The following is a 15,236-nucleotide window of genomic DNA, read 5'->3' as shown; positions in this document are numbered from 1 at the left end:
TAACTGAAGCTGGCATCGAGACCTCTTAACTGAAGCTGGCATCGAGACCGCTGGACTGAAGCTGGCATCGAGACTGCTGGACTGAAGCTGGCTGGCATCGAGACTGCTGGACTGAAGCTGGCATCGAGACCGCTGAACTGAAGCTGGCTGGCATCGAGACCGCTGGACTGAAGCTGGCATCGAGACCGCTGGACTGAAGCTGGCATCGAGACTGCTGGACTGAAGCTGGCATCGAGACCGCTGAACTGAAGCTGGCATCCAGACTGCTGAAGTGCAGCTGGCATCCAGACTGCTTAAGTGAAGCTGGCATCGAAACTGCTTTGTCCTAAAAATGCTTTCCAGTTTCACTGACGCGCAGCTAACTCGCTTGTGATGGCTGATGCGCCAAAAGCATCCCTCTCTCTTGTTTCACTTTGTAAAACAATGGATTGTAGCCCAATAACAAGGAACAGCGTTCCCGACCTAAGTCTGTTCCTTGTTATTGGGATACAATCCACAGCTACGCTATTTAAAAAAAAAAAACCTTATCGGGGTGTAGTAGGCTATTCTGAATTATTTCTGAACAGACAGCAGTAATTATATAACTTTGGCAAATGTATTTACATTTATCAATGGTGATGCAGTTCCTTCAGAACCCTTCTCGCGATTCTATAAGGAAATAAATGACGAAGTGCAACGCTGGAGAGATGAGAGTTTGCAGGCTGATGTCTATCAGAGCAGAGAGAGGGAGAGAGATCATAGAAAGTGCATCTCATTTTTGTTATGCGAGATATACTGGCGCGCTTCTCACGCAGCCAAGCGTTGGCCTCACACATAAGTTACAATGTTGCTCAAACAAAATAGGCTCCGGAACAAAACAGTCCAAAACGGAGAAGATCCGGCTCAAATTAAGCACTGATGACGAGCCTTCAGATGGTGATGGTGGGGAGATTTTTAGTCTTCGGCAACTGTTGCTGTACCACAGCAAGTGAGCGAATGAGGGGTAAGTTGAAATATTTACATTTCAAGATGTATACCCATTGTTATAAAGATAAGAAATGGATTATTGCACAGAGTAATCGCTGCATTGTTTGAACTTGATCGGTAACCGAAAAGTTGCTGGATCGAATCCTCGATCTGACAAAGTAAACATCTGTCGTCCTGCCCCACTGTTCACAATTTCCGTTTTATGGCTTTTATGTCATGTATTCAAGTCTCTGATACCCTGATGAAGACAGCTTGGCTGTCGAAACGTTGGTAATTACATTTTTGCATCTGAGCTCCTAGAGTGTGCTGCTCTCTTTTGTTTTCTACTCCGCTAGCCAGCACCTCGCCTAAATAGGTGTAGCGTTTCTTTTTTCTTCCAGATGTATTAAAGTCTCACCTTGGTTAAATGACCACATTTGGGCTTTTAAAAGTGAACTAATGAAAGGCTGAACGTAAACGGAAGGCCCTGCAAACGTCAATTATTCTATGAGGATATGATGAGAAATCACAACATTGCGGACTACGCCTCAACCTTGATCCCAGAAAACTGACACAACTTGAACATTCTGTTTTAAAACAATTGATCGTGTTGTTGGTGTCCCTCTAATAGCGATATTATCGATCCGCAGATCTATTTGAACAGTTTTCACGATTCTTTACAGAAAATATAGACAAATATTGAATCGCAGATTGACAGTAGCCAACCCACACCAGTATTTCTGGTCAGGGGGCACTTCAAGGCAACTATTCTGAGACCGTCTACTGCTTCCTTTTCCTCATTTGAGTCTCTCCTTGATACTGTAGCTCACCATGAAGACCTGCCCCTTAGACGTGGTCCCTACTAGACTACTCAGAGGTCTACTGTTGGCCCCAACATTGTGTCTATTGTTAAAGTCTCCCTGACCTCTGGTTCCTTTCCAGACTATTTTAAAACTGCTCTGCTCCAACATCTTCTTAAAAAGCATAGACCCCCCCCCTTACTCACTGAATAATTGACAAACCAAACTCTAAACTTCTTAGTGTCAACAACTTATTTTTTTAAATCGTCGGGCTTCCGCTTACTTCACAGCACACAAACTGTTTCATTAAAAAACAGCAATGACTGCTAATGCCATTGAATGCTCTATCCTAGTTCTCTATCCTAGTTCTCTATCTCCTAGTTTTCTATCCTAGTTCTCTATCCTAGTTCTCTATCTCCTAGTTCTCTATCTCCTAGTTCTCTATCTCCTAGTTCTCTATCCTAGTTCTCTATTCTAGTTCTCTATCTCCTAGTTCTCTATCCTAGTTCTCTGTCATGACTCAAGCATTTCGCTACACTCGCATTAACATCTGCTAACCATGTGTATGTGACAAATAAAATTTGATTTGATTTTGATTTGATTTCTATCTCCTAGTTCTCTATCCTAGTTCTCCATCTCCTAGTTCTCTATCCTAGTTCTCTATCCTAGTTCTCTATCTCCTAGTTCTCTATCCTAGTTCTCTATCTCCTAGTTCTCTATCTCCTAGTTCTCTATCTCCTAGTTCTCTATCCTAGTTCTCTATCCTAGTTCTCTATCCTAGTTCTCTATCTCCTAGTTCTCTATCTCCTAGTTCTCTATCTCCTAGTTCTCTATCCTAGTTCTCTATCCTAGTTCTCTATCCTAGTTCTCTATCTCCTAGTTCTCTATCCTAGTTCTCTATCTCCTAGTTCTCTATCTCCTAGTTCTCTATCTCCTAGTTCTCTATCCTAGTTCTCTATCCTAGTTCTCTATCCTAGTTCTCTATCTCCTAGTTCTCTATCTCCTAGTTCTCTATCTCCTAGTTCTCTATCCTAGTTCTCTATCCTAGTTCTCTATCCTAGTTCTCTATCTCCTAGTTCTCTATCCTAGTTCTCTATCTCCTAGTTCTCTATCTCCTAGTTCTCTGTCCTAGTTCTCTATCTCCTAGTTCTCTATCTCCTAGTTCTCTATCCTAGTTCTCTGTCCTAGTTCTCTATCCTAGTTCTCTATCTCCTAGTTCTCTATCCTAGTTCTCTATCCTAGTTCTCTATCCTAGTTCTCTATCTCCTAGTTCTCTATCTCCTAGTTCTCTATCTCCTAGTTCTCTATCTCCTAGTTCTCTATCTCCTAGTTCTCTATCCTAGTTCTCTATCCTAGTTCTCTATCTCCTAGTTCTCTATCCTAGTTCTCTATCTCCTAGTTCTCTATCTCCTAGTTCTCTATCTCCTAGTTCTCTATCCTAGTTCTCTATCCTAGTTCTCTATCTCCTAGTTCTCTATCCTAGTTCTCTGTCCTAGTTCTCTATCTCCTAGTTCTCTATCCTAGTTCTCTATCCTAGTTCTCTATCCTAGTTCTCTATGTATCCCTGTGTATGTTTCCCCTTTGTGACATCATCCTCTGTCATGATTCCGTTTCACTGCTATGTGGATGACAAGCAGCTTTCTTTACCAATCAGACCCAGGCAAATTAAATCACATTTTATTGGTCACAGTCACGTGGTTAGCAGATGTTATTGCGAGTGTAGTGAAATGCTTGTTCATCTAGTTCTGACAGTGCAGTAATATCTAACAAGTAATCTAACAATTCCACAACAACTACCTACTACACACAAATCTGAAGGGATGCAATAAGAATATGTACATATAAATATGTGGATGAGCGATGACCGAGCTGCATAGGCAAGATGCAATAGATGGTATAAAATACAGTATATACATATGATATGACTAATGTAAGATATATAAATATTATTAAAGTAACTAGTAATCCCTTTATTAAAGTGGCCAATGATTTCGAGGCTGTATGTTGGCAGCAGCCTCTCTGTGTTAGTGATGGCTGTTTAACAGTCTGATGGCATTGAGATATGAGCTGTTTTTCAGTCTTTTGGTCCCAGCTTTGATGCACCTGTACTGACTTCGCCTTCTGGATGGTAGCGGGGTGAATGATCTTGGCCTTCCTTTTTGGCCTTCCTGTGACATCGGTGCTGTAGGTGTCCTGAAGGGAAGATAGTGTGCCCCCGGTGATGCGTTGTGCAGATTGCACCACCCTCGGGAGAGCCTTGCAAGTGATGGCGGTACAGTTACCGTACCAGGCGGTGATACAGCCTGACAGGATGTTCTCAATTGTGCACCTGTAAAAGTTTGTGAGGGTTTTAGGTAACAGCCAAATTTCTTCAGCCTTCTCTGTGATGTTTACGCAGAGGAGCTTAAAACTTCCCACCTTCTCAACTGCTGTCCCTTCGATGTGGATAGGGAGGGGGGTGATCCTGTTTCCTGGAGTCCACGATCATCTCCTTTGTTTTGTTGACTTTGAGTGAGAGGTTGTTTTCCAAACATCACACTCCGAGTGCCCTCACCTCCTCCCTGTAGGCTGTCTCATTGTTGTTGTTCGTTATCAAGCCTACCATACTAGTGCCGTCTGCAAACTTGATTATTGAGTTGGAGGCCTGCATGGCCACACAGACGTGGGTGAACAGGGAGTACAGGAGAGGGCTGAGAATGCACCCTTGTGGGGCCCAAGCTGGCATAGCTACAAGTGTCTTGCTGACAGTAGCATACCACCCTGCATCCCAATGCTGGCTTGCCTCTGAAGCTAAGCAGGGTTGGTCCTGGATGGTATACCAGATTATGCTGGAAGTGGTGTTGGAGGTACTCTTTCCTCTGTTATAAAAAAATATCCCAATGCCTCAGGGCAGTGATTGGGGACATTTCCTTGTGTAGGGTGCCATCTTTCGAATGGGACGTTAAACGGGTGTCCTGACTCTCTGTGGTCACTAAAGATCCCATGGCACTTATTGTAAGAGTATGGGTGTTAACGGTGTCCTGGCAACAAAAAAATCATGGCCACCGAATCATCCCCAGCTTCCAATTGGCTCATTCATCCCCCTTCCTCTCCCCTGTAACTATTCCCCAGGCGGTTGCTGTAAATGCAAATGTGTTCTGAGTCACCTTACCTGGCAAAATAAGGGTTAAATAAACATCAAATATTGGATGTGTGCCAACTTCCTGGTTGATAAGAAATCAGAGGTTCTAGATCCCAGATTGAAATAACTTTGGTCATTTGTCCACCAATGACAAAGCCTACAGCCAGAAACGTCTTCTTTGACCCTCAATATCGAGCTGCATGTAAAGAGGGTTGTCCAGGCTTTTATCGTCAAAGAAATATCAAGTCAAGTATTTTATTTAATAAAGTATTAAAATGTAATAAATTTACATTTAAGGTCGACCTTCAAACTCAGTGCCTCTTTGCTTGACATCATGGGAAAATCAAAACAAATCATCCTTGACCTCAGGAAACAATTGTAGACCTCCACAAGACAAGTCTGGATCTTCCTTGGGAGCAATTTCCAAATGCCTGAAGGTACCACGTTCATCTGTACAAACAATAGTATGCAAGTATAAACACCATGGGACCATGCAGCTGTCATACTGCTCAGGAAGGAGAAGCGTTCTGTCTCCTAGAAATGAACGTAACTTGGTGCGAAAAGTGCACATCAGTCCCAGAACAACAGCAAAGGACCTTGTGAAGATGCTGGAGGAAACAGGTACAAAAGTATCTATATCCACAGTAAAACGAGTCCTATATCGACATAACCTGAAAGGCCGCTCAGCAAGGAAGAAGCCACTGCTCCAAAACCGCCATAAAAATGCCAGACTACGGTTTGCAACTGCACATGGGGACATAGATGGGGACCTCAATCCTATGGATTTGTGGGCAGAACTGAAAAAGCGTGTGCGAGCAAGGAGGCCTACAAACCTGACTCAGTTACACCAGCTTTGTCAGGAGGAATGGGCCAACATTCACCCAACTTATTGTGGGAAGCTTGTGGAAGGCCATCCGAAACATTTGACCCGAGATAAAAAATGTAAGGCAATGCTGCCAAATACTAACTGAGTGTATGTAAACTTCTGACCCACTGGGAATGTGATGAAAGAAATAAAAGCTGAAACAAATAATTATCTCTACTATTATTCTGACATTTCACATTCTTAAAATAAAGTGGTGATCCTAACTGACCTAAACCAGGGGATTTATACAAGGGTTAAATGTCAGGAATTGTGAAACTGAGTTTAAATGTATTTGGCTGAGGTGTATTTAAACTTCTGACTTCAACTGTATGTATTCAGACCCTTTACTGTGAGACTCAAAATTGATCTCAGGTGCATCCTGTTTCCATTGATAATCCTTGATGTTTCTACAACTGGATTGGAGTCCACCTGTGGCAAATTCAATTGATTGGACATGATTTGGAAAGGCACACACCTGTCTATATAAAGTCCCACAGTTGACAGTGCATGTCAGATCAAAAACCAAGCCATCAGGTTGAAGGAATTGTCCGTAGAGGTGCGAGACAGGATTGTGTCAAGGCACAGATATAGAGAAGGGTACCAAAACATTTCTGCAGCATTGAAGGTCCCCAAGAACACAGTGGCCTCCATCTTTCTTAAATGGAAGAAGTTTAGAACCACCAAGACTATTCCTAGAGCTGACCACCCGGCCAAATTGAGCAATCAGGGGAGAAGGGCCTTGGTCAGGGAGGTGACCACGAACCTGATGGGCACTCTGACAGAACTCTAGAGTTCCTCTGTGGAGATGGGAGAACCTTCCAGAACGACAACCATCTCTGCAGCACTCCACCAATCAGGTCTTCATGGTAGAGTGGCTAGCGGGAAGCTGAGGGAAAGATTTATCTCTGACATCTGTGGTCATCGTGTCTGACATAAAGAATGTATCACTGTGTCGTTCTCAATGGGCCGGTTTCCCAGACACAGATAAACCTAGTCCTGAACTAAAGAGCCTGGATCCTCTCCAGGTTTCTTCCTAGATTCCCGGCCTTTCTAGGGAGTTTTTCCTAGCCACCGTGCTTCTACATCTGCATTGCTTGCTGTTTGGGGTTTTAGGTTGGGTTTCTGTACAGCACTTTGTGACATCGGCTGATGTAAGAAGGGCTTTATAAATACATTTGATTGAGTTCAGTAGAGAATCTCTATGGATAATGATTTATAACCCTGGACTAAGTTTAATCTGTGTCTGGGAAACCGGCCCTCTAGTTTGTATAACTGCATCAGTACACCCCTAGCACTTTTCTTTCTGTCTAGAACCAAAAAGGGTTCTTCAGCTGTCCCCATACGAGAACCCTTTTGAAGAAACACTTTTGGCTACATGTAGAACCATTTCCGCAGAGAGTTCTACATGGAACCCAAAAGAGTTTTACCTGGAACCAAAAAAAGAAGAACCAAAAAAGGGTTCACCTGTGTAGACAGCCGCAGAATACTTTTGGAACCCTTTTTTGTTCTAAGTGTGGAGGACAGAGTTCGGGAGTGCAGTTCACACAGACAGACAGCAGGGGGAGACAATGCCCTGCTCTATTGGACGGAACACTGCAGGCTTTTGTTCCATTCCAGCACTAACAAACTTGATGGGGGGGGGGGGGGCTGGAACAAAAACCTAGTTAATAGAAGAAATAGCCTACGTACTGATGTTCTACCCTTTTCAGAAGTGTACACTCATACACTCCCTCGGACTGGTGTGAGGAATATGGGGGAGGGTGTGTTAGAAGTTAGTATGGGACTCGGATGGGACCTCCCTCCAGCCATGCCTGTACCAATCCAATACGTTATGCCTGCTTGAGTAGAGTGAACGAGTGTATACTTCTGGAGAGAGGGAAGCTCAATGGAATCGTTTATTTGTACAGTGACGGGTTTAGACCGCTACTATAGATTATACTGTACATTCAACTGGGACCAGGTGATTTTCAGGGACATCAGTCAAAATGCCTATAAGTGAGTACAATTAAAAAATCAAGTCAATTTAAAAAATAAAATAAGTACTTAGATGTCATTGGGCCTACATGTAGATATGATAAGTGATATGATTTAGTAGATAGAATGGTTAAGGTTTGTTTAACGAGTTGGCGTTTTTGTGTTTAAAAAAAATTATATATTAATGTAATTTTATTTTGACGAAGCGAACTCATCCACTCCCGTTTCGAACGCGCATTATTTAATTCCCCTTATAAATGGCTTGGCGCGTTCATGTTCCCCCCTAATATGCAGTATTTAATTTCTACAAAATGTTTATCTTGTTGTTGTTTTAAATCGTTCGCAAATATCGTCAGTATTTACTGTGAGCAAGGCTAATCATGTATGGAGGAAATGTTTGGTCCAGTCGCTATATGGTGCAATTCTTCTTTGATTAACGGATACCCATGTTGGTATCAGCAATCTGATATTACGACAAGCTTTTGAAATCTTTTCATTTTTTTGCAATTACTGTTTGGTCAACAAGGAATCACAAAGAAATGCACAGTGTCACACAATAAGGCGAATGTCAACTATGATGTTGCGTTTGAATGGATTTATCAAGCTATCTTTCGGCTCGGGGGCAGGAACATTTGTCATGAAAGTCTTGTTGGGGCATATTGTCACACTGATTTCGGGGCATGTCATGTGAAACCTATTGAAGCCTCTGCATAACCATCACATGGGACAGAAGGCTCACATTTTAACTCATGTGAAAACACTCATTTACACACACATACACACGCATATTTATGCATTTTATTAAAAAATTCAAATTATTATACCTTTGTTTCAACAAGGAACGCAGAGTGAGACCAAGGTCTCTGTTACAGCTGGGCCCTGTGTATACATGTTTACACATACAGTTTAGGTACAATGATTTAAGAAAATACACAAAACCATCACAGATAACACAATAAAAACATACGGCAGGGTAGCCTAGTGGTTAGAGCGTTGGACTAGTAACCGGAAGGTTGCAAGTTCAAATCCCTGAGCTGACAAGGTACAAATCTGTCGAAAATAAGAATTTGTTCTTAACCGACTCGCCTAGTTAAATAAAGGTAAAATAAATAATATACAACAACAGTTGTATACGTTATTCTACTAACAGGTTATTCCCCTAACAGGTTATTCCCCTAACAGGTTATTCCACTAACACTAACAGGTTATTCACTAACAGGTTATTCCCCTAACACTAACAGGTTATTCCCCTAACAGGTTATTCCACTAACACTAACAGGTTATTCCCCTAACAGGTTATTCCACTAACAGGTTATTCCCCTAACACTAACAGGTTATTCCACTAACAGGTTATTCCCCTAACACTAACAGGTTATTCCCCTAACAGGTTATTCCACTAACAGGTTATTCCCCTAACACTAACAGGTTATTCCCCTAACAGGTTATTCCCCTAACAGGTTATTCAACTAACAGGTTATTCCACTAACAGGTTATTCCCCTACCAGGTTATTCCTCTAACAGGTTATTCCCCTACCAGGTTATTCCTCTAACAGGTTATTCCCCTACCAGTTTATTCCCCTACCAGTTTATTCCCCTACCAGTTTATTCCCCTAACATGTTATTCCCCTACCAGGTTATTCCCCTACCAGTTTATTCCCCTACCAGTTTATTCCCCTAACAGGTTATTCCCCTAACAGGTTATTCCCCTAACAGGTTATTCCCCTAACAGGACAGGTTATTCCCCTAACAGGTTATTTCACTACCAGTTTATTCTCCTAACAGGTTATTCCCCTAACATGTTATTCCACTAACAGGTTATTCCCCTACCAGTTTATTCCCCTACCAGTTTATTCCCCTACCAGGTTATTCCCCAAACAGGTTATACCCCTACCAGTTTATTCCCCTACCAGGTTATTCCCCAAACAGGTTATTCCCCTAACAGGACAGGTTATTCCCCTAGCAGGTTATTTCACTACCAGGTTATTCCCCTACCAGTTTATTCCCCTACCAGTTTATTCCCCTACCAGTTTATTCCCCTACCAGTTTATTCCCCTACCAGGTTATTCCCCAAACAGGTTATACCCCAAACAGGTTATACCCCTACCAGTTTATTCCCCTAACAGGTTATTCCCCTACCAGTTTATTCCCCTACCAGTTTATTCCCCTACCAGTTTATTCCCCTACCAGTTTATTCCCCTACCAGGTTATTCCCCTACCAGTTTATTCCCCTACCAGTTTATTCCCCTACCAGTTTATTCCCCTAACAGGTTATTCCCCAAACAGGTTATTCCCCTACCAGTTTATTCCCCTACCAGTTTATTCCCCTACCAGTTTATTCCCCTACCAGTTTATTCCCCTACCAGTTTATTCCCCTACCAGTTTATACCCCTACCAGTTTATACCCCTACCAGTTTATTCCCCAAACAGGTTATTCCCCTACCAGTTTATACCCCTACCAGGTTATTCCCCAAACAGCACAGGAACATCACCCGAAACAGTTACAAGCAATGCAAAAATAAAAATGCTTCAATAAATGTTTAAAATGAGTGACAGGGGGACAAGAGCCTCAGGTTTAAGTTTAGTCTGGAGGCTATTCCATAGGTGAGGAGCGTAACAGGAAAAGGCAGCCATACCCAACTCTGTGGAAATCACATGGGCCTCAAGTGGAATCCATACCCAACTCTGTGGAAACCACATGGGCCTCAAGTGGAATCCATACCCAACTCCGTGGAAATCACATGGGCCTCAAGTGGAATCCATACCCAACTCTGTGGAAACCACATGGGCCTCAAGTGGAATCCATACCCAACTCCGTGGAAATCACATGGGCCTCAAGTGGAATCCATACCCAACTCTGTGGAAACCACATGGGCCTCAAGTGGAATCCATACCCAACTCTGTGGAGATCACATGGGCCTCAAGTGGAATCCATACCCAACTCTGTGGAAACCACATGGGCCTCAAGTGGAATCCATACCCAACTCCGTGGAAATCACATGGGCCTCAAGTGGAATCCATACCCAACTCTGTGGAGATCACATGGGCCTCAAGTGGAATCCATACCCAACTCTGTGGAAACCACATGGGCCTCAAGTGGAATCCATACCCAACTCTGTGGAGATCACATGGGCCTCAAGTGGAATCCATACCCAACTCTGTGGAGATCACATGGGCCTCAAGTGGAATCCATACCCAACTCTGTGGAAACCACATGGGCCTCAAGTGTAATCCGAGCTTGAGACCTGGTTTTAGGAATTCTAATGTTGATGAGTGATGATAAATAAGAAGGTGGTTTATTCAGAAGTGCTTTATAGATAAACACGAGAGAGCATGTTGTTCTCGTCTCCCGGACAGCGAAGTCCAACCCACATTACGATATAAAACACAGTGGTGAGTTCTGTAGCTAGCAACCCGTAATAAACCTGAGTGTGCATCCAGCGATGTAAGTGTTGATGCCGTAACCTTCATGTAAATAACATCCCCATGATCTATAACAGACATAAAAGTAGCTTGCACAATTTGTCTTCTATTTGTAGAGGACAAACATTTAATGCCTAACATGTTCTTAAAGGCCAGTATATCCTTTTTTTTCTCATCATTATGTTGTTTTTACTACATTTTATTTATTTTATTTATTAAACCTTTATGTTAATTAAGAACTAATTATTATTTTCAACGACGGCCGTCCAGAAGTCAAAAGACGTGCTGTGGAAAAAATAAACACACACACCACACACACACACACCACACACACACACCACATACACACACCACATACACACACCACATACACACACCACATACACACACACACACACCACATACACACACCACATACACACACCACATACACATACACACACACACACACACACACCACACACACACACCACACACACCACACACACACACCACACACCACACACCACACACCACACACCACACACACACACACACACACACCATATACACACACACACCACACACACACACACACACACACACCACACACACACCACACACACACACACACACACCACACACACACACACACACACACACAGCTTTTAAAATGATGAATGTCTTGTCAAACCAGAGTTTGTATTCTAATATGTTCTAATAACCGAACTGATGACGTTGTCATGTATTACTCGTGTTCAGTTCATTTTATAAGGATGTACCTCAATCAAGTGCAATTTATATCCAATAAGCATTTTATAAGGATGTACCACAATCAAGTGTAATTTATATCCAATAAGCATTTTATAAGGATGTACCACAATCAAGTGCAAGTATATCCAATAAGCATTGACGTTTAGATATACTTGCAATCTTCTTAAAATAAAAAATAATATATATATATATTCAGATAGTATCAGTTGATGTATACTGCTTCAACTGTTGACACGAACAGCACAGCTAACATTGTGACAACTTGTCCCATACTGTCAGCTACGGGGCAAGTTGTCACATCAGTTCAGAGTGTCTTCTATTAGTCTGAACTTAATTTTGCAAGGAGAAAAGCAAACATTTAGGCAATACCTTAATCTATTCATCGATAAATGGGTCTTAATAGAGATGTTGATAAATGTACATGTAAGTGAAACGTGTGACAACATGCCCCCTATTCTCCCCTACTGACGACAGATCAGCTCCTAGAGAGATATTTTTCCACCTACGGCTGCAAATATTTAGGCGGCCTGTTCTAATGCTTACTCAATAAACCCCCCCCCCCTCCAGTTTCCTCCTCCCTTCCCCATGGGCTAGGTCTGTTTTCTGTGCACGACTCTGCGGCCCATTCCGTGCCCTCTGCCCCCGTGCCTTGAACCTCGCACATGTGATGCAGATGGAGAACTACAAGGAAATCCCATTGTACGCCACTCGGGGGCCATGAACAATATGAGCAGTATATATTGTCCTGCTAATAACAGGGTTGATAATATATCTGTGAGAATGTCCAACAGGCTTTTATATCATTCTAAATTTATAAATATAATAATAATCTCCAAAATTACAATATTTTGGAGATTATTTTGTTTTCAAATAACGTAAAATGAGCGAGGGGGGGGGGAGAAAAGCTGTAAGTGAAGTGAAGTTGTGCACAATTATCAGTTTCTATTTAGGTTTATGTCACCCATTCACTGTCAGTTAGAGACACAGTAGGACCCAAAAGCAAAATCAGTGCTCTAACTCCCCCTGGTGGTGGTCTGGAGCAATGAAGTGGTGACACAGGGTACCGTACTAAACCACAAATGACCTCTAAGTCCCGCAGCATAATCACAAAACTTTTAGTGGAGGAACCACTGTACCACTGTTGTGTCATCGGCAAACTCAATGATGGTGTTGGAGTCGTGCTTGGCCATGCAGCACAGGAGGGGACTGAGCACGCACCCCTGAGGTGCCCCCGTGTTGAGGATCAGTGTGACAGATGTGTTTTTACCTATCCTTACCGCCTAGGGCGGCCCATCAGGAAGTCCAGGATCCAGTTGCAGAGGGAGGTGTTTAGTCCCAGGGTCCTTAGCTTAGTGACGATCTTTGAGGGCAATAGGGTGTTGAACGCTGAGCTGGAGTCAATGAATAGCATTCTCAAGTAGGTGTTCCTTTTGTCCAGGTGGGAAAGGGTAGTGTGATTGCAACGTCTGTGGATCTGTTGGGGTAGTTGGACTGGGTCTAGGGCAAGTGTGCCCAGACTTTAGTTACATTTTATACAAATACTTTTCCACCTTGTTCCTAACGAGGTCTACCCCCCGCCCCCCCAGGCAATATTTAATGTATCTTCATTGATTGGATGATTTACACTGCATGCTGTCAGCTAGCTTAGCATGGTCTGGCTTGTAGCCACTGATCGCTAGCCTCAAGCAGCTGTCCAGGTGATCATCTGTTTGAGTGGACTGGTATTTTGACTTGATGATCTTCATGTCTGACTCGCAAAGGTAGGTTGATTCCCCCCCCCCCCCCCCCCCAAAAAAAAGCTGTCAAGTAGATGGCAACTTTTTTGGATATTTGTCCTCCACGACAAGGTTCCAAAAGTGTTCCCCTGATGCCCCCGATTCCATTTGGAGGTCACTTTTGCCAGAGTCAAAATGTAACTCTTGACGGCTGATGTCTCCATGTGAAACAATGATGCAATTTTTTTGTTGCAATTTTGTCCACATCAACTTCCACACCAAACAGAAAGCACAATAAATCTTCCCACAGGTCTTATAAGCGTCGGTCTGCGATAATGTTGTTCACCTGTTCAACCTATCGACCACAGTCACAAAGTGCAGGTGCTTTTCCCTGACCTTCGAGCTCTGACATTTTTTTTTGAAAAATCTAAGCAGCAATTTACATTTTTTGTTTAAAAAACGATTAATTTCAACAATATAATTGTCTTTTCCTTGCAGCTCATTCAGCCGAACAGTTACGGCGGCCAACAAAAAAAAGCTCAATCTAACTTTGTCTTCCAACTGCTCGGATTCAGCAGATTAAATCTCTCCAGGAATGTACCTCTACTAAAGCCACCTTACATCCATCCGTGTGTTGCAAGAGGTCTGTGTGTTCAGCTTCACTTTCTTCCAGTTGAGACATGAAGAGGCGCCTCTGCAGACTTCTGTCCCGAGTCGAATTCACGATTTTGAAAGCAATATCCATGACATCTTTCACAGTCAACATTTTATGACACAAAGCCTGTTGATGGATCATGCGGGGATAATTGAGGAAGTCTGGAATGTCATCACTTTTTCAAAGGGCAATAAACCCATTGATGCGGCCAATAATGGCCGATGCTCCAACTGTAGTTATGGGACACAAGTTTGTAAATGGGTAACCGAGCGCTATTAACGAAGTCATTGAATGCCACAAAAAATGTCCTCCCCTCGAGTTTTTCCTTTCAACGATATGATTGTGAGCAGTTCCTCTTTGGCAGTCATATCATCAAACACCATTCTGATGAAAATTGCACAACTGAGGTCTGTCGCCTCATCATTGTGTCGCCTCATCATTGTGTCGCCTCATCATTGTGTCGCCTCATCATTGTGTCGCCTCATCATTGTCGCCTCATCATTGTCGCCTCATCATTGTCGCCTCATCATTGTCGCCTCATCATTGTCGCCTCATCATTGTCGCCTCATCAAATTGAAGCTCATTTGTCCATCATGGTTTTGCCGTGTAACAGTATTTCTGGATAGCGGAAATTATTTCTTATTTCTTTTTTGAAATCATCAAACAATTATTCTGCTCCTCTTTTGACCATTTCTCCACTCTGGAACAGTTTCTTGTGCTTTGCTAGTATGCAACTCTCTTAATGGGGCGGCAGGGTAGCCTAGTGGTTAGAGCGTTGGACTAGTAACCGCAAGGTTTCAAGTTCAAACCCCTGAGCTGACAAGGTCTGTCGTTCTGCCCCATAACAGGCAGTTAACCCACTGTTCCTAGGCCGTCATTGAAAATAAGAATTTGTTCTTAACCAACTTGCCTAGTTAAATAAAGGTATCAAAAGTCACTTCCATAATTCTTGTGAACAGTTCTGAATGTCTCTCGACATTTTCCTTAG

The 15,236-nt window shown here is 42.8% G+C and overlaps 1 protein-coding gene across 1 annotated transcript in view; it reads left to right on the top strand.

Moving 5' to 3' along the window:
- Positions 1-679: 679 nt before the first annotated feature.
- The window catches only part of LOC110491256 (globoside alpha-1,3-N-acetylgalactosaminyltransferase 1), a 43,458-nt gene continuing 28,901 nt past the window's right edge, over positions 680-15,236 (top strand). The window contains exon 1 of the mRNA XM_036989493.1: positions 680-982. Coding sequence (XP_036845388.1) covers positions 898-982 — 85 coding nt within the window. The 5' untranslated portion in view covers positions 680-897. The remainder of the gene's footprint in view (positions 983-15,236) is intronic.

Source organism: Oncorhynchus mykiss, chromosome 10, assembly GCF_013265735.2.
Source record: "Oncorhynchus mykiss isolate Arlee chromosome 10, USDA_OmykA_1.1, whole genome shotgun sequence".
Taxonomy (NCBI): domain Eukaryota; kingdom Metazoa; phylum Chordata; class Actinopteri; order Salmoniformes; family Salmonidae; genus Oncorhynchus; species Oncorhynchus mykiss.
Note: the sequence above shows the minus strand (reverse complement) of the source record. Positions and strands in the feature narration are given on the sequence as shown.